The 20,045-nt window shown below is 33.7% G+C and overlaps 2 protein-coding genes across 2 annotated transcripts; both read right to left on the bottom strand.

The window, feature by feature from the left end:
* Positions 1-3,007: 3,007 nt before the first annotated feature.
* Positions 3,008-3,764, bottom strand: LOC145004593 (pathogenesis-related leaf protein 4-like). Its single transcript, XM_078963540.1, has one exon. The coding sequence runs from the start codon at positions 3,739-3,741 to the stop codon at positions 3,250-3,252; it is 492 nt and encodes a 163-aa protein (XP_078819666.1). The 5' UTR covers positions 3,742-3,764; the 3' UTR covers positions 3,008-3,249.
* Positions 3,765-10,299: 6,535 nt separating this feature from the next.
* LOC145005732 (putative pectin methylesterase CGR2) lies at positions 10,300-13,433 on the bottom strand. The gene is made up of 7 exons (XM_078964842.1): positions 13,246-13,433; positions 12,657-12,792; positions 12,508-12,547; positions 12,399-12,431; positions 11,921-12,304; positions 11,761-11,816; positions 10,300-10,661 (listed from the first exon to the last, which is right to left on the bottom strand). The coding sequence occupies exons 2-7, from the start codon at positions 12,771-12,773 to the stop codon at positions 10,509-10,511; spliced, it is 783 nt and encodes a 260-aa protein (XP_078820968.1). The 5' UTR covers positions 12,774-12,792; positions 13,246-13,433; the 3' UTR covers positions 10,300-10,508.
* Positions 13,434-20,045: the final 6,612 nt, after the last annotated feature.

The following is a 20,045-nucleotide window of genomic DNA, read 5'->3' as shown; positions in this document are numbered from 1 at the left end:
CACCTGGCGACCTGAGTATTCTTTCCTGCTTAGGGTATCGGTTACCACGTTAGCCTTTCCTCAGTGGTACTTGATCTCACATTTATAATAATTTAGCAGCTCAACCTACCTTCGCTACCTCATGTTCAGTTCCTTTTTATTTAGAATGTGCTGGAGGCTTTTATGGTCCGTAAAGATGGTGTACTTTGTACCATAGAGGTAGTGCCTCCAAATCTTTAGGGTGAAGACCACTGCTCCAGCTCGAGATCATGGGTGGTGTAATTTACCTCGTGGGTCTTTAACTGTCTAGACGCATATGCAATCACTTTTCTACGCTGCATCAGCACACAACCTAGCCCTTGGTTCGAGGCATCATAATACACCACGAAGTCTTCTATTCCCTCCGATAAAGACAATGTCGGACCACTACAGAGGGCTCGCTTCAAGGTTTGGAAAGTAGCTTCTTGTTTGTCCGTCCAGTTGAAGGGTACGCCTTTTTGTGTTAGAGTTGTGATGGGTTTGGCTATCTTGGAGAAGTTCTGAATAAACCTTCGGTAGTATCCTGCAAGACCCAAGAATTGTCGGATTTTTGTTGGTGTGTTCGGAATCGTCTAGCCTTCAATAGCCTTGATTTTGGAAGGATTCACATAAATTCCTTCCTCACTGACTACATGACCCACGAAGTTTACACTGCAAATCTAGAATTCGCATTTGGAGAATTTTTCATATAGCTTCTCGGCTCTCAGAGTTTCCAAGATCTGGTATAGGTGTTGACTGTGCTCCTCCTTACTTCGAGAGTATATGAGTATATCATCAATGAAGACGATTACAAAATTATCGAGGAATGGGTGGCAGACTCGATTCATGAGGTCCATAAATGTTCCGGTTTTTCCGATTCTAAACACACTTTATCCGATTCGAACCCACCCGCTTTGATGTTTCCAAGTTTTCCGGTTCTAGACCCACTTTACCCGGTACTATACCTGGAACCGAACCAGAACCGGTTCCTACATACCGGTCCGGTTTCCGGTTCTTCAAAACCTCATTAACCGGTTTCATGTTTTCCGGGTCCGGGTCCACCCGATCCGGGTTTGGACCCACTTTCATCCCTAATACACATACACATATTTATATGATTGCACGCATATTTAGAAAATATAGTGTTCTTTCTATCGTTAAAATTTACCTCAAACATATTGGAATTTTAATTCATTTCTGAAATGCATTGCCAGTAATAGAAATCATTTCAAAATCAATAGTTCTAGGTTTCGCGATTAATTGATTCAGATTCTATAGATTTTACGAATCTGATTTTGATCGAGATTAAAAATTTGATAAAAATAAAATAAAATAATATACCATAATCTGAGTTCAAAAGCGTGCTCAAAAGTGAATTACAAGGTTTGTAGCTATCCCAAACGATGCAGTTTACAGTTCATTTTACGAAAATCAGATAAATACTTGTTTTATAACTTAAGATAGACATAACTTGCCCATACGATCTCTGTTTTGGATGTTTTTTATATCCACGGAATCAGGAGAACATAATTTTTTTTTCAAATTTCTTATTCATAGCTCTCAAATATACTTAATGCAAAATTTTATTTTAACATCACAAGTATAATTAGTTTTTGATGATTTTCGATCCGATCTTCAACGACAGATGGTTTGAACAGTTTGAGACATTCTGAAAGTAATCATGATTATAATTTCTGTAATATACGTCATAAACATATAATTACACACAATTGGTCCTTAATGAAAAGCAGCTCGCGGTGGTTTGACCGCCAAACGCTGACCAAAGTTTATCGATTGTTACAAGACATTTACATGAAAATACCATAGGGTTTTTCAAGAAAAGAAGAGACGCGAGTACACAAGTTAAGAAAGTCTTTGTATGGTTTACAACAAGCTTCAAGAAATTGGTATAAAAAATTTACAGAAGTTCTACTTGATCTTGATTTAAGACAGTCACCTGATGATCACTCTTTGTTTGTATATAAGCAAGGGAAATCATTTGTTATTACATTAATATATGTTGATGATGTCATTATTGTGTGTAATGATGATACAAAGATACAAAGTACCAAAAGGCATTTAGATGAAAAGTTTGGTATCAATGATCTTAGGGTATTAAAATATTTTTTGGGAATCGAGGTGACACGTACTATAGATGGTTTTGTATTAACTCAACGACAATATACATTTGTGGTTTACAAGGTTGTCATCCTAGTTTGTTTCCTATGGAACCAAAATCAAAGCTGGAACATGATGACAAAAGTCCAAATATGGATTCCAGTCGCTATCGTAGACTCATGGGAAGGTTACTTTATCTCCAAGCTACCATACCAGATATAGCTTATGCAGTTAATGTTCTTAGTCAGTTTGTGTCAGATGCTCGCCAAAACCATATGGATGCAGATCGTGTTCTTTGTTATCTAAAAGCCATACATAGACAAGGCATTTTACTTCTAAAGGCAAGAGGTCTGAACCTTGTTGCGTATTGTTATGCAGACTAGCTTGGGTGTCCTTATACTTGATGTTCCAGGACGGACTATTTGGATGCGTTGGCTCTTAAAGGAACTTGAAGCACCACGTACTCGCCCTACCACTTTGTTTTGTGATAATCAAGTTTCTTGCCATATTTCTAACAATCCAATGTTTCACAAACATACTAAATAAGTTGAAATTGATTGTTTTTTTTGTTAGAGAAAGAGTGGATTCTTAAGAAACTGTGACTCGGCATGTCAAGACTGACGACCAACTTGTTGATCTCCTCACAAAAGCGTTAAGTGCCAAGCGTATGCATTTTTTACTTTACAAGCTTGACATTCGTAACCTTCATGCACCACTTAAGGGGGAGTAAAGAAAACCGATAATATTTTCTGCCTTGCTTGTCATCCAAGATTCATTGGCCTTTATGTATTCCTACTTTATCTAGTTTTAGTTTCCTAGTTTATATATTCCTAGTTTTTCTGTTTTATTCTCTTGTATTTAAACCCTTGAGGTCATTGAAATTATCAAGCTATTAGATCATCAAAATATTTACTGTTATGGTATTTTTTTGACTTGCTTCCTATAAATATAGATATTTGCTAAATACATAATTACAAAAAGATAACATAGAAGAAGATGAATACGTACAAGTAATCAAAAAACAAACAATATTTTAGTATCACTTTTAGTCTTTTATTCTTTATTACACCAAAAAGATGCATATATGTGTATTTATATGTTATCTATATATAAATCACCAGCATATCAAGTTCACTAGTAAGGAGATTGGCCAATGATGTTTCCACGAGGATAATAGCTGCAAATAACGAACCACCAATTATTATTAGTGCATTGAACCCTCGCACACCCAAGTTGATTAGAATTACGCCACACCACTTGAGTATAGTGTCCACAAACGTGTCCACTAGCACAAGTCTTTGTGGCATAATCATAATAAGTCTTCTCGGCTACCCATAAATTCACTGCTGCAGTTCCTGTGAAGTTACCACTACCTATAGCAAGGTTCTCACCATAAGGTCCACCAGAATGGACAAGATTGCAGTCTGTTTTCCTCTGGTTAGCATAGTTTTCAGCATAGGTAGCCAGAGTGGCATTCCATATGATGTCAGCGACACCCACCGGAGTACGCGCTGCATCATTGTGAGCATCTAAGTAATTTTGTTGGGAGTTTTGGGCATTGATGGTGTGAAGAATTGCTAGGGTAAAGAAACAAACAAGTGTAAATGAGAGTTTAAATGACTCCATAATTGTAGTTACTTTGTTGGATAATTGATGTTCGATGATGGAGGGACATGAAATACAAAACGGTATTTATAGGATGTTATGTGATATTGGGATGACCATTTGACATGTGCAAAGGTGAATAAGTTAAGCATGCAAATCTAAGCAAAGTCGCCAAAACTTCCCCTTTGGACATAGAGACCTTTGCTTCAAATCTTGAAATTACACAAGTGGCGTTAATGTCTTAAAATAATCACAAATTAAACCCCCATTTGGGCTTACGCCATCCAATACCCAATAAAAATGAAACAAGTGGCAACTATATTTAGATTCGACTGAATTAATGCTTTTGGGTACGTATCGTAACATAAGATATCTTATATAAAATATTGCATTTGTTTTGTATAGATTTTGTGTATGTTTCTTGGATGCATTTGGTTCTTGTTGTTTTCTATTATCCGTGCATAATAATGCCTTCGGTATAGTTTGTGCAAAATGTATGCATAAGATAATTGATAAAAGTTAAAGTGTCAAACTTTCAGGTTGAATCAAACTTTTGTTGGACTGGTCAGTTAAATTTTTTTTTTCTGTTTTTCAGTTTCATATATAAATAATATACAAAATATAATATTTTTATAAAGGGATTTAATTTGAAGGGACTATATATGAACAAACACCGATGCACATTATGTGACTTTATAAACTTCTCGGCCTATTTTTATCGACCTTTTAGCCAAAAATGAAGTGTTCAAATCTTCTTATATGAAAGGTAGATGTAAACCTAGAATGATGATAATTGTTCCAACAAAAACTATTATTTCATTTTAATTATCAACCTATATATATTGCAGTAATCTGTGAGTGCAAGTTCTTCCTGTGTATTTTTTATTTAGTAAAAATGTTTTTGATATAAATATAACCATTATGTATGTAGAACTTCCATCGAATCATAAACGAAATATAGAATATACATGAATAATATATATAATAAGATGCATAGAGTGTACCAAAAGGATACATTTCGGTTGATCATCATTAACAATTTAGGTAATTCGTGTCAAATATGTTGATGTCATGTTGCTACATATGTAACTTGTACAAAAAGAATTTGTAATTTGATGGATGATGGAAAGACCTTTTATTTAATTTTTATAGCCTATTTTGATATAATAAAGTATGTTCATATTTTTCCTAAGATTAAATAATAAATTCAGAACTTGAACACTGACAGCGCTCATTTACTAGAGAATTCTCCACAAACCAGGTCATGGCAATGTAACGTCACCGTTTGAATGTCAATTAGTTATCAAAGTTTGGCCAAGACAAGTAGATTGACATAAAATATAAGTAATAATAAATATATAGTTTAGAAATAGGATTTAAAGTATATATGAGTTAGTTGTTATAAAAAAGAAAAATCATATATGCTTCTATTTTTTTCTCCTACCATCTTCCTATACATTTAAGATTTTGACACCTATGATATTAAATAAAATTAATAAATTTATATTACACTTCTCATCATCTAAAAGTGGTAGAACAACGATGGATAGAAAGAATAAATACGAGAATATTTAATTTCTCTATAAATATGTTTTAAAAGAAAGTGTAATTTGGTTCCTTGTAAACCCATGTAAGTTCTAAAAAAGTTTGTTTCAATAATCTTTAGAGGAAACTTGATTAAACTTAGTTGATACCTACATAATTCCATAAATAAAAAATATACAGTAAATGTACATTCGTTTTTTGTTTTGTGATTACTTGGAGATAGTTTTCACAACGAGAAAAACGTTAATTTTTTTTATAAGGGATGATACCAAAAACTGTATGGCCAACTTTTCAAAATTCTTTAAAAAAAATAAAAACATTTTGATTCTTCAAATGAGAACATATACAACATGCATTTGGGTTTGAAAATATCCTAAAAAAGGGTAAAATTTAGCATTTTAATTTTTTTTCAACTAATGGTCTACTCAGTCGGCATGCTACGTGTCATGTCACATCAACTCGTATCACTTATTTGAAAAAATCGGATTGTTTGAAAGGAAAATAGAAGGGGATGTATTCGAACCAATGACCTCCCGTAGACAACTGACGCCTCTTAACTCTAAGCTAAAAGGATCTTGTTGTATTCCTTGTTAAACATACGTATATAATATATTAGTTCTTCACCTTTAAAAAAGAAAAAGAAGAGAGGAGAGAGCAATCTCTGTCCCAAATGAACCTCTTAGCCAATTGAGCTACAACCTACTATTATTATTATTATTATTATAAAAGAGTGTTCCCTGAGGAACAGTTCTCTTTTCCAATTTGTTGATTTGTTTTTTGTCTTGTTCATGTTCATCTACTATTATTTCTTTCATAAATTTTGCTCTTTATTAGAGATAGACTTTCCATGTGGTATGTTCAGGGTAGCCATGGCATACGTGTTATTTTTTTGATCTTCTTCTATTGTCTACTCATCTCTACTCACCGATTTCTGTTATTTTACTCCTCAACTTGGGTCACCGTCTTCATCGATCCTCTTTACGTCACACAGTGTCGTACTGTTCTGTCGCGAAACTTCGATAGGTCATAACTTCCTCATGCAAAGTCAATATTTAGCCTTAGTAATCTACATGAAAATTGTAGAATACGTTAGACCGAGAGCGTGCATAAAAAAATCGTCTAAAGTTGACTTTGCATGAGGAAGTTATGATTTTTCGAAGTTTCGACTCAGCAATATGCAGCCCAAAGTTCGAATATGAGATCGAGTGATTTCTAGCCGAAACAATATAAAGGAAAATCGAAGATCTCGTCGATAGTAGTCTAATGGTGAAAAAACAAATGAAAACAAACGTCAGATGAAGGAGTTGTGAATTCCTAACGGAGTTTTTCTGTCTCGACCTACTAAAATACTATAATAAATGTTAAAATCAAAATTAGCCGACAGAGTCTAAACGAGAGTTGTAGAGCATAATCTCACCTACGCGTGCATATAAAGAACGTCGAAAACGGAGCTCGTATGCAAAAGATATGAATTTCTAAAGTTCAGGGCACGAATTTCCACCTATGTCAGAGCTCACGACGTGAGCACAGTGTTCACGACGTGAGTAGGTGATGAAAGCCTTCCAGAGCAAGTGGCTGAATAACGAACACAGTGACATACTGAGCTCACGACATGAGCAGTTGTGGCTCACGACGTGACCACAAAAATTCAGCCCTATAAATAGAAGTTGAAGGGCAGCCGGCCATGGTTGCTAATTCCTCACTCTCTCACTCCTGATACTCTCTCTAGCCGTCTTGAAGTACCCCCAAAGCCCCGGTATCATCCCGAGACCCAAAACGAGTCCCAAAGCCTTGAAGATCCCAAGAAGAAAAGAGTTTCGAGTCGAAGCTCTGCCCGCGAGAAGCCCGGTGTGTGAAGATATCCCAGATTCACCGAAGAATACTAAACTTAGAGCCGTAGTGCTGTCCGATAAACATCTTATCAAGTGAGTGCATAGTTCATTTCATATACACGATTTTAATACAAGTATTGATGAATGTATTAGATATATGATATGAGTAAGTGTGTAGTTGCTTTCTGATAATACACATATATGAATTATACTCTATGAAATATGTGTTATGTGATTATATACTATTTTTTATTTGGTATGCGTATTGAATGAATATGTTATACAGGTTTTAAGTTGTATATAAACAAGTATACTTTATCTACGAATATGTTGGGCAGAATATGGGTAGATAGTGATGTGTGATGAAATAAAAATGATGAGAGGCCTCGATGTGATTGTGATCTAGTCGTCCAACAGAATATGGATAATGACCACGGACTTTTCTAGACAGTTTAGTGGAACGTTGGTAGGCTCATAACCTGTAGGTGTAGTGAACTTGGGTGTTGATTTGTTGTATTCTATCCCCCTCATGGTTGGCTTAGGACATTCATAGCTGAGGAAACCCCTTTGCAGTAGTGTCCGCCCCATGAAAATCCTAGATTAGGTCCTTTGTAATAGTTGTTGTCATAGGGACGTAAAGTGAGGATAACGGTAATGGATAATCGGGTTGTTATTGGTTGGTGAAATTAAATATAATTATTTATTGTGGGTTGAAAACCCTATATGCTTACCAGACTCTCAAGCCTGACCCACTCAGTTTCTTTGTATTACAGGTAGTGGCGCGAGAGCATAAGTTGGAGAGCTTGTGAAGATATTTTTGTTTATAGACCAGTAGTTGTATGTAACTGTGTAAGGTCTATGTTTTATTGTTTATGAATTTGTGTCTGTATCGGAACATGACATCCCGAGTTTTAGTATAAAATGAAAATACATTTCTTAAAGAAATGTTTTGATAAACATTATTTTACCATATTGTTTTTTTTTGGAACAAATTTCGCAACCTTTTTAAATCAATGGATTTATTCTGAAATTATTTTAAAATCATAAATGAAACCGCTCTTTTCTGATCGTGATTTCGGGGATGTCACAACCACCGTCTCCACTGCCATCTCCGTTTCCTAGGGTTGTTCTGTCGTTCATTATTGATTTGGCCAGCGGGAGATTATTGATGGAGAGGTACTTAATCATACACACAATCTTACTACTTCCTATGATTTGTGTAGTGTTTTTTTCTCTCTGAATCTCATTTGACTGGTTTGTGATTTTGTGTGGAATATATGGGATACATTGTAGAAAGTGAGTTGTAATCATGCAGGTAGCTTTTATATTTTTGGGTCTAATATGTATAAAATTAAAGTATAGGGGCTTCTTTTAACCAAAAAATCAAGGGGGGGGGGGGGGGGGGGGGGGGGCTGTATAAAGCTCCGCCCTTGTTCGTTTATGTCCGTTTAGCGTGTTCACGGACACAAACAAACGAACATGAACAAAAAAACTCGTTTGTTTATCCGTCCGTATACGTTCTTTTGTTCGCCTAACTTAAACAAACGAACATGGACAAGTCTTTGTTCGTATTCGTTCGATTTATTTACAGTCTTAGTTGTAGCACAATTGACTAAGAGGTTGGTATGGGAGAGGGAGTGCCAGAGTTTTAGATCCCCTCTTCTCTTTTTTCTTTGTTTTTTTTAGGTCTGGAATTAATATATATATATATATATATATATATATATATATATATATATATATATATATATATATATATGTTCGGCAAGTTATAAGAATAAGATCCTTCTAACTTAGTGGTAAGAGGCATCCTTTGTGTGTAATAACCTCTCATTTTCCTTTGAAAAATTTTGATTTTTTCAAATAAATGATATGCCTTGACGTGGAATGCCAATAGGGGTAAGAAATGCAACACTTTACCGATTTTCATTGCTGTTTTTAAAACTGGTTTGAACCGGTTAGACCAGGAAACCGAAACAAAAGTGGTTCAACAATAGTCGGTTTTATGTCACGTTCTAGACTGGATTGAACCACACAATTTCTTCAGAAAGTGGGTTGAACCTATTTGATAGAACCAGTAAAAAAAACTATTTGAACCGGTTTATTGGACGTGGATAATTGAATTTCACATAACCTATTAATAAAACAGTCCAATTCCAAAGAAAATTAAATAGTTCAATCGATTAGGTTATCTGAAATATATACAAATCGAATGCCGACATACACCGGTCTAACCGGTCATTATACCGATTTAAGTAAACCTTTTTTTTAAAACATTGGTTTTCATGACTTTTTCATAATAAATAAATAAAATAAAATAAACAAAAAAAAAAGGACTAAAACCAAGGTTGTAAAAAACGTTCGGCGTTAGCTAATCGGTGGACTGGGGTCAAACGATTAATCGGCTAGACAGAGATTAATCGGGTGATTAATCAGGTATCATTAATTGCTAATTTGTTAAATTTTAAAAAATTAAATATGACTAATATCATATCAAATTTAGTAAATACCACTAATATGATATCAAAATAAATTAATATGATTAATACAACACTAATCATGCCTCAAATAGTTTTTATAGAGATAAAACTTCTTCAAAATGTTAAAATTTCATAATTTTATAATGTTTCCCTCATTATATATGTAGGGATTAATCGCTAGGGGTCCTCTAATCGGTCGAGTAGCGTCTAAGGACTAATCGGGACCTAGTCGGGATTTTTACAACACTGACTAAAACATAAACTATACCAAAATTTTAGAACTTTACTAGAGATTTCCTTTTTATAAATAATAATACTAAAGTAGAACGACTAAAACGAAAATTTTAAACAAGTTCAATAACTAATATTAATGATAGATTAAACAAAATCCAATGATTAAAATAAAACATCTAGAAAAATTCAATGACTAAAATGAAAATAAATAAATCGGTAACTAATGATAGTTTAAGCAAAGTAAAATAAAACAAACAGTTCGTTCGCTGAGTGAAAATGACCTAAACCAAAGAATAATTAACAAAGTTCTCAAATTTATTATCAACACGTTACATGATACAGTAGTTTGGGAGTAGGTTAGATTTGCCGGTTCAAAAAAAAAAAAAAAAAATGATACAATAGTTATAATAATTTCCCTAAGAACATTGCTTCTAATGCATTTTCATTTTTCACCAAAAGAATGAAAAAGTAGGCAACCAGAAGAACTCTTTAAGCAAACAGACTAAATTGACACTATTATCCAAAACTACATAAAAACATATCATATAAAGTTACAACAAACTACATCATCTTGAATGATGCTAAACCAAAAATTTACAATAAATACCAATTTTTTTCTTCTTTTTAAAAAACACATACAGAATCGTGTAATGTTTATAAACTTTATAATAATAATTAATTAACCTTGAGGGGTGTTTTAAATGAATGATTTAAGGTGGAAAATCTGGCATGATGATTGATAGTGTTTTTCAGCTGCAGCTAATTCAAACTTCTTGATTGCTTCTTCATTCTCTTCTATTCTGCTTTGAACAAAAAACCGAATCCACCAAGAAGCAGTTCGTAGTTTCGCCTAATACAGAAAAGGGCAAATATGTCATTTATGTAAATAACTACATTTTTAAATGACGTCGAAGTTGTAAAAGGTTAGGATGTAAGGGGAAATGTGTGTTTCTTTTTAACTTAATAGACTTTAATATATTAAGCACTTAAATTGTACATATGTAGAACAGTTTTTAAACAAAAGGGTAAAATGGTCATTTACTCAAAATCAGACGAATCACTTCGTCCAAAGTGTTGTTTGTTTCTTTTTAAAGTAAATTACACGAATGGTCCTTATGGTTTGGGGTAATTTGCGTGCTTGGTCCCTAACTTATTTTTTTAACTCGGAAGGTCCTTATGGTTTGTTTTTGTTACGCGTTTGGTCCCTACTGTTTATTTTTGTTACGCGTTTGGTCCCTATCTTATCTAAAAAGACTATTATTTAAAGAGGAAAAAATGATGGAGTAGGTGAGGTAAGTTGAGGGGGTGGGATTAAGGGTGTTTATTTAAATAAATTAAAAAAATTAAGGGCATAATAGTCTTTTTAGGTAAGATATAGGGACCAAGCGTGTAACAAAAACAAACAGTAGGGACCTTCCGAGTTAAAAAAATAAGTTAGGGACCAAACGCGTAAATTACCCTAAACCATAGGGACCATTCGTGTAATTTACTCTTCTTTTTAATGTAATGGACTTAAGATATTAAGCTAATGAAGACATGCATATATACGGATGTTTCTAAACAAAAGGGTAAAACGGTCATTTACCAAAAATCTTGATTAAACAAAAGGGTAAAACGGTCATTTACACAAAATCAGACTAATCAATTCGTCCAACGCATTGTTTGTTTCTTTCTGACTTAATGAACTTAATATATTAAGCTAATGAAGACACACATATATATAGGGGTGTTTCTAAACAAAAGGGTAAAACGGTCATTTACCAAAAATCTTAATTATTCAAAAGGGTAAAATGGTCATTTACTCAAAATCAGACAAATCATTTCGTCCATCACGTTGTTTCTTTTTTTCTGACTTAATGGACTTAATATACTAAGCTAATGAAAACACACATATATACGGGTGTTTCTAAACAAAAGGGTAAACAGGTCATTTACTAAAAAAAACTTACAGGGCGTCCAAATTTCGACAGCTCAGCAACTTTCAAACTCCGTTGCCCAGGATAACCTAAATCCACAAAACAAAGTACAACAAATAATCATAACATTACAACATAACAAAAGGGTAAAATGGTCATTTACTAAAAAAAACTTACAGAAATACAATTTTACCTGAGAAAATAATAAATCCATCCGAAGAAACCCGAGCCAATTCCGGAAGTGTCTTATTGAGGTACTTTGGGGACAAATAATCCAATGCATCTGACACAATAACAAGTGAAAAAGATTTTGATCTATAAGGAAGAGAAAACTTGATATCAGCTACACGAACAATTCCTTTTCTTATAAGACTCTTGCAATTGGCATCACTATCATCCAAATCATATGGCTCCACACCCCATGCTTCTGTTTCTTTATCATCCCCTTCTTTTAACAAATTCCACACCACTGCACACGTGTCGGGGCCCACATGGAGGATTTTATGCATGCTCTCTCCATATGCTTTTTTCAGATATGGCAATGCTTGAAAGATTTCAGATGTGCATGATCCACCACCTTCATAAAACACAAGGAAATTGTTGTAAACAAATCTTGTGATGTGAAACAAATAATGTTCAGTTGTATAGTATCTTGAATGGTTTGTGTTTACCTTCAAGTCTATTAAAAGCAGCATTGTTTCCACCTGTCAAAATATAAGATTAGTTTTAGATTAGCATCCACAGGTTTAAGTAACTATAATTATGAATATTGATAATAACCTGAACCACTGTAAAGATACCCAATTATCAGAAAAGCCCCCTGAAAAAATCAAAGAATTTGAAACTGTATGTTTAGGAAAGGGAAATTAGGACAAATGGAGATTAGGGCAACATGAAGAAATGAGAATATGTTTATTCAAATGATTTACCAGTAGTACAAGCCCAATGGAAAGGAAAGGTGATGGGCGTGATTTTGGGTGTAAAGATCCCATAAATGGAATGCTAGCTCCATCTCTTCTAGATAAACCTGATGATGGTCTTCTCATTGTTATAGTTGTGATTGACCTGCATATCAAAATGGATTTAGTGTTCTCGAAAGTCACATGATCCCAATCAATTTTGGATCTTAGAACATTGATATCTGAATATACTGTTTTATCGTTGTTCGTATTTCAAAATTTCGAATGTTAGGGTTAATTCATTGTAGTTCCATAAGCAAAGAGTCCAATGCTGATGAATGTTGGGATTGAGCATAATTTTCCAATGCGATTAACTGTAATGTTAACTTCTATATAGCATACAATCAATCAATTCAAAGTATCAGTAAACTAAAAATAAGTCCTTAACGAAATCGTTCCGATCAAAAACAAAGAAATTGAATCTGTGAACTGTGTCAAAAACGTTACGTTGGAGGTTTAAATTTAAAAAAGAACGAATCAGCAGTTAATAGCCATGTAATAGACACATAGAAACTGCTTTGTTAGGTCTCGTGTGTGCGAAGAAGACAAAGAGAGATACCTTCAACTGAACAATGGAGAGAGCTTGGAGCTTCGGGATCTTTAGTTGAGCCTACCAGTGGTTCCGATCTGGATCTGTCTTTGTTTCAGTAAATGTAGAAAAAGGGGAAAGACTCTTGTGCGTTCATAGTGGCATATTTATGCTACTTTACCCTTATCCCTTCCCTCCGCTGCCACCTCGGGGCTGGGTTTAAAGAACTACAACAAAAAATCAATAATAAATAAACAAATAAAGAATATTAGCGAGAGAAAACAACAATAATAGCCGTCTTTTAAAACAGAGTAACCTGTAGAATTGGTGCTTGTGATTTACCAAAAACTATGGACACTTGAACTCGGTTTAAAAAGTTTTGGTCCAAAATCAAATTATATTTTTATTTTAATATTTTATCAATTAAAAATAAAAATAAAAGAATGGACATCCTCTCTCTCTCTCTCTCTAGACCTGACAATGGGGCGGGTTTGAAGCGAATCGACCTTAATCCAAACCTTTTTAACAAATTTCAAAATCCGATCCAAACTCGCTCCGGAACCTGCAGGGTTTTGAATAATCAAACTCATACCCTTATCCACCGAATCAGCAGATATCCAAACCCGCCCCGTAACTCGTAGGTTTTTTGAATAATCAAACACATTTTACTTAAATCATAAAATCAAATTTATAAATAAAACTAAGTTTTGATTTAGAAAACACATTATGTACTCGAGGACTTTCTATTGAAATTAAAATCATTATTTTAGTTACTTCCAATCGATTTTTGATCGTCGATTGCATTGATAGAGAATAGCAATTACAAAATTTCTTTCAGTTGATAAATGACCTTATTGATTTATAAATGAAATTGGTGATTACATGATGAAATATAAATGAATTGAAATCATGACTCTTGGGAGAAGACTGGAAGTCTAGAAGTTGAGTCCTCGAATCCTATGTAAAAACAATTTAGTCTTTGGGCTTTTCTCTTTGAACTTCTGATTGGAATTTAATGTAAACTTTATGTAATATAAAATATAAATTTATATTTCTAAAATTTATATGGGGCGGGTTATAAACGGAGCGGATCGATGATGATCCATACCCGACCCTTTTAATAAAAGGGTTAGCGGGTACGGGTCATTAACGGGTAAACGGATCAAAAACTATGCTTCAAACCCATATAATTGTTAAGGGTTTGGATCGGATCAGGGTCAAAACCCTCTCCATTGCCAGGCCTATCTCTCTCTCTCTCTCTCATGGATTATATGATTTTGCATTTCATCCTCTTTTGAAAAACACTAAACGCTGCTCACCATGATGATTTCCATCAACCTAATTACATTGTAGCTTCCATCAACCTAATTTGAATAAAGATGGAGAAAACATGGTGGGAAAAATATACTCGTTGAGTTGAGACAACTCAATGATATGTTAATTCCACCATCACTAGGATCAGATGCCCACGAACCCACTATAATCTCAGCCCTACCTCCAGATGCTTCCAACATCGTACAATCTCATTAAGGAGCTTAATGAGACACACATCTGGCCTTCTATATGGATTTGGGGAAATCGAAATTGAGTCAATTAGGTCTTGGAATCGAAATCATAGGGCTCGGTGATAAGAGAGTCGTTTGAAGCAAAATGTTTCGGGGGAGATGAGAGTTACCAGATTCTAGGTTCAGAATCACAGAACGTTTTCGATTTAAGCATGAGGCGTATGTTATGAGAGTTACCAGATTCTAAATTTGTTCATGTGATTAATCAATATGGGTGTCTTGGTCAAGAAGATGATAGGAGAGACATGGGAGTCTTACCCTTCAATCGTAGGTTAGAGGTCCAAGTGAACCTATATGAATCGATTCAACATGGGTCTTGTTAAATTATGGGCTTGACTTCTATAGATATTGCAAATATAGGGCTTGTAAATTTAAGATTCAAAATGCAACTTGATTGTAGAGTGTTTGTATGTGTGTTCATCGGTGTATATGAGTGTTGAATTAGTAAGATGACGATAGAGAAATAGAGAAAGGGAGTGAAAGGGACGCAAGAGTGAGTGAATAAGATGATGCAGGTAGAAGTAAGATTTTACAGGTGAAAGGGAGAAGGGATGATTGCAAGGATGATGTTGGAGTTTTGGTGCTCATCAAAGTTTTGTTGTTTGTTGGAAATACTGGTTTATAACAAAGCACATACCCACACACATTTTTTGTTCTGAAATTGTTCTTGATTTGCAAGTTGTGTATAAGAGAGAAAAAGAGAGGGATGTAGAGAAAGTCAAATGGAAAGAACAAAGGGGAAGAACGACGGGTTGGGGACGTTCTTTTTCTATTTAATTAAAAAAGTATTAAAGTAAAAATAAGGAAATAAAGAAAAGAAACTAAAAGGCAAGATGGACATTTTAACTTTTTTAGGACCAAAATCATAGGAAATTCTTGATTTTGGACCTTTCATGCAATTTGGAAACTTTTTGGACCATACCAACAATTTTTATCGAACCATAGGGACCAATTTTGCAGTTTTATCTTTAAAAAAATTCTATTATTCTTTTCAAAATTGGTTAAAATATGCCGGTCCAGTTGATTCGACTGAGAATTACGAAAAAAAATGCAGTTTAGTTACCACATGTTTTATATCTTTTTCTTGATCGATTGTTCGACTTTTATAAAAACTCAGTTAAACCAATTAAATATAACAGTTGAAAAAAAAATCATTGATTTGTAATAGTTTAGGATGTCTTAACCGATACAAAATATAAGTATCAACAGGTCTTATAGTATCTTAAACTAACAGTCTACATCTCCTTGAATCTCCCATAATGTATGTATCTTTGTACTGCTACTTATGATATAAAGAAACTAAGATGTTGTTTGTTTTTTCTGAGGCAAAATATCTGCAGTCTGCAGACCACATCTGTAGACCTCTGCAGTAAAAGAGGTGGACCAAACGTCTGCAGTCTGAAAAAAAAAAGATTGTTTGTTTTTTTAACATCTGCGGACTACTAAAATAAACTGAAATCTAAATAAACTGATTTTTTTAAACATCAAAGTGATTTTTTAATATTTTTATGACTTTGTTATAAATAATTAACGAATCTAGATAAACTTTTATGTATTATTGTATAAAAATAAAAATAAAAATGATATGAATTAACGTATATATTTGATAAAAACCAACAACTTTGGTTGCACAGTTATAACTAAACATTATAATTAGTGATAAAAGAATTTGATATATAAATTGATGGAAATAAACTTCGATTTTTTCAATTAAATCCATTAAAAATGTACCATAAATATTTTCTCCGATACTGTATTAAATAATGTTTTACAAAATTTGGCAAGAAAATATAAGAATATATTATGATTTTTTTCATATTTATATAAACAACTTCAACAACTATTATTGTAATAAATCTTTATTTATAAAATTGTCAAAAATATCATGTTTGTATCGTCGAACGTTTTTTTTTAAGGTTTTTTTTCAAGTTGTTTATCATTAATAAAGTTGGAAAAAATATAAATTTTAAAAAAAACTTTAAAAAAATAAAGATATATATGTTTTTTTATGCTAGAAGATGTATGAAGATGTTAGAAGACTCTGGTCCACATCTGCGTCAAGAAGAGGGCACGCAGACATTTTTAGGTCTGCAGTCTTCAAAAAACAAACAGTTTACGAAGGTTAATGTCTGCGTGTGGTCTGCGCGACGTAGACAGAAGAGGTCACACAGATTTGCAGACAAAAAACAAACACTACCTAAGTAGGTCAGGTTGATAAACTTGGTGGGTACATAGGGATTTCAATCCCATAATGTTATAATTAATATATATATATATATATATATATATATATATATATATATATATATATATATATATATATATATATATATATATATATATATTGACATACACACACACTACAAATTAAACCAATTGTTACCAAACAATATATAGATGAGTCTTCGACTTGGATATCTATAAACCCTCATACTTAAACATACCCACCCCAATCGATTATCACATATCCTAATCTAGGATTATCAGGAAAATTTATCCCCGCCTGATGAATCGTTTAAACGAATCAAGTGTTTGTCATCTAGAAGATGAACAGACATACATTTACAGTTGCCTAATTTGGACCCACCATTTCTGGTCATCCAAAAGAATATGCAGATATACCACTATAGTTGCCTGATTTAGACCCACCATTTCTAGCCATTACAAAGAAAACCGTTTACTCCAAAATACATTTAGTGAAAATCAAAGTAATATCAGAAATGTGAAATCCCTAATGTTGTTGATGAGTGTGTATAGTCCCTCCTTCGCTTCCCACGATCACCGATAAAACCTGAAAAACATAAACTACTGTGTAAGCACAAAATTTAGTGAGTATCACCCAAAATACCCTAAAACGATAAACATACAAGCATGCATATGTCGACACATAAACAATCAAGAATCAAGTAGGCACATAAGATAGGTAAACATCAATCATACAACTCACTACCACCTACTAGTCCTCTCAGAGCACACTGTCTCGCTACCAGCTAACCTCCATGAAATGTGTAACCATAAGTAACCGGATGTGAGATAGCCACCCGAACATATGATCTTACTATTGGATTAGTGTCTAAGCTCGTAACTATATTTGGTAAGTACTTGACCCGATCGTGCATGGTCCTTTTGGGTTGCCTTCACCAAAGCAACATAATAGGATGATTTGTGAATAAAGAGGTTATTATGATTTATTAATATGTTATATGAATAATATACTAATGGAGAAATCATATAATTAAAATAATATTACACAAGAATTAATTAAGAAATTAAATTTGTGGCTAAAAGAAAATAATTTAATGACAGGGACTTAAACTGTCAAATGTATGACAGCTAAGTATTGGGCTGAGGAGTCTCTTGGACTAGGCTTGGATGAAATTAGGATGTGTCTATCCCTAATTTCGGCTCTAAGGCCTTATTCCAAAAGCTTCCTTGGATAGTTTAAGGCCTAAGCAATCCATTAGGTTTTTTTTACTTAAACCCTAACAGCTACAGTATAAATAGGACCCTAAGGTTCCAGAATTCGGCCTACCCTATTCCTAAGAGCTATAGAGCCGAATTCAAGAAGCCTCCAACCTCTCTCCAAGATCATTCTTTTGATATTGGTGTTTGTAAGCCATCAGGGGAGTGACACTTGTGACTCTAAGCTTCAAAGACAAGAATATTTAAGAAAGCAACAAGAGGTAATGATCTAGATCTGATTTGTTTATTGTAGTTTCAAGTCCTTCTCATTAGATCTATGGTTTCTAAGGCTTGGATGATTGCATGTACAATTAGTGAAACTTAGATCCAAGCATTAGGGTTTGCACGAGCACATAGGATGTTCTTTTGGCTCAAACCCCTCAGTGGTATCAGAGCTTTGATTGGTTTCAATTGTATTTGATGCTAATATGTTCATTCATTGCTTGATAAGAAATTTTCTTTAAAATGAAAATTTAACCCACAAAAGTCAAAAGTTTACAAATTTAGCCCATTAAACCGTAAAGGTCAAATTTTAAGCCCATTTTGTGAAAATTAACACTTTTAGCCCTTTTAAAACCATAAATATCTTTAAGACCCATTTTTATATAAAAATGACTCTTTTGGTCCTTGAGAAGCCATGAATGCCCTAAAGGCTTCACCTTTTTGTTTATTTGTCCAAAAATGGCCCTTGAAACGGTTTTACTTAGTTTTCAAACATCCCTATCATGTTTAATCCTTTCATCTTCATGATAAGTTGCATAGAGTGTTTTGATTTACAAACATCACCAAGTTTTAGTAGATCTTTCGAAATTAATGAAGTCTCGACACATAGTCTAAACATATAACATAGAAACACACATAATCATGCATAAACACATCGATCTAACATAAAGCGACCTGTATCCTCCCCAAAAACATAATAAAAACCGAAAATAGGGGATATGAACTCACTTTGGGGCGATGGATCGGTTGTTGAAGAAATGAAGAAGGTGTTTTCGGCCTAGCTTACTCCTTGGATGAGATCTTCGAAATCTAGGTGATTTCAAGAGAATGAATCACGAATTAGAGTGTTAATGAGTGAAGATCTGTCTTATGATGAAGTTAAACACTTGAATATGGAGTATCTTATCAAAATGATGAACCTTGATGAAGTATTCTTGAACACACACACAAGCACACACAAAAGTTTAGAAGAAAAGTAAGAATTCTTGAGGATTTAGAGAGGTGTCTTAGTGTGTTTGGAAGTTTGAATGGAGAGTGGAGAATTTTCTCCTTGGCCGAGAATAAAAAGAAGAAGAAAGGGAGAGAATGGGATGGTTATTACATGAAGGTTTAGTGTATTTAACCTTGGAAACATGTGAGGTAATTGCATCGATTACCTATGAATAAAGATTAGGTGTCAAGGTCTTGGATCTTATGAAATTTTTTATCACAAAAACGAGAATGAGAGGGGAGAAAGGAGAAAAGAATAAGTGTTGGTTCCATTTGGATAATCATTCGAATTTGTGTAGCCTAAAATAATTTTTTCGGCCCATTGGGCCCTCTCATGAGTTCACGGCCCAAAAAGGGTAAAAACAAAGGGTTTTTAGCCCATTACAATTAATTATATGGTTTTTGGCCCAATAAGGACCATGAAAACGAAATGAGACATTCTAGGCACATTAAGGACCATAAAAGTCTTATGACCCAACATGCTATAGTTTAATGAATGTGGGTCCATTTAGGGCCCAAATAAGGTTCCTTAACTGAACATAATCCAATTGAGATTTTTCATTGGCCTATTAGGCCCAATAAGAGGGTCAT

Source organism: Lactuca saligna, chromosome 7 (assembly GCF_052625555.1).
Source record: "Lactuca saligna cultivar CGN05327 chromosome 7, ASM5262555v1, whole genome shotgun sequence".
NCBI classification, from domain to species: domain Eukaryota; kingdom Viridiplantae; phylum Streptophyta; class Magnoliopsida; order Asterales; family Asteraceae; genus Lactuca; species Lactuca saligna.
The sequence above is the reverse complement of the archived record's forward strand: the minus strand, read 5'-3'. Positions and strand labels throughout refer to the sequence as shown.

Bases quoted from the DNA above. Each gene is read 5' to 3' on its own strand.
- LOC145004593 (XM_078963540.1), bottom strand. From the start codon at position 3,741: ATGGAGTCATTTAAACTCTCATTTACACTTGTTTGTTTCTTTACCCTA.
- LOC145005732 (XM_078964842.1), bottom strand. From the start codon at position 12,773: ATGAGAAGACCATCATCAGGTTTATCTAGAAGAGATGGAGCTAGCATT. The intron at 12,548-12,656 runs GTAAATCATTTG...TGATTTTTTCAG, and splicing joins CCATTGGGCTTGTACTACTG to GGGGCTTTTCTGATAATTGG. The intron at 12,305-12,398 runs GTAAACACAAAC...TGTTTTATGAAG, and splicing joins TGCTTTTAATAGACTTGAAG to GTGGTGGATCATGCACATCT.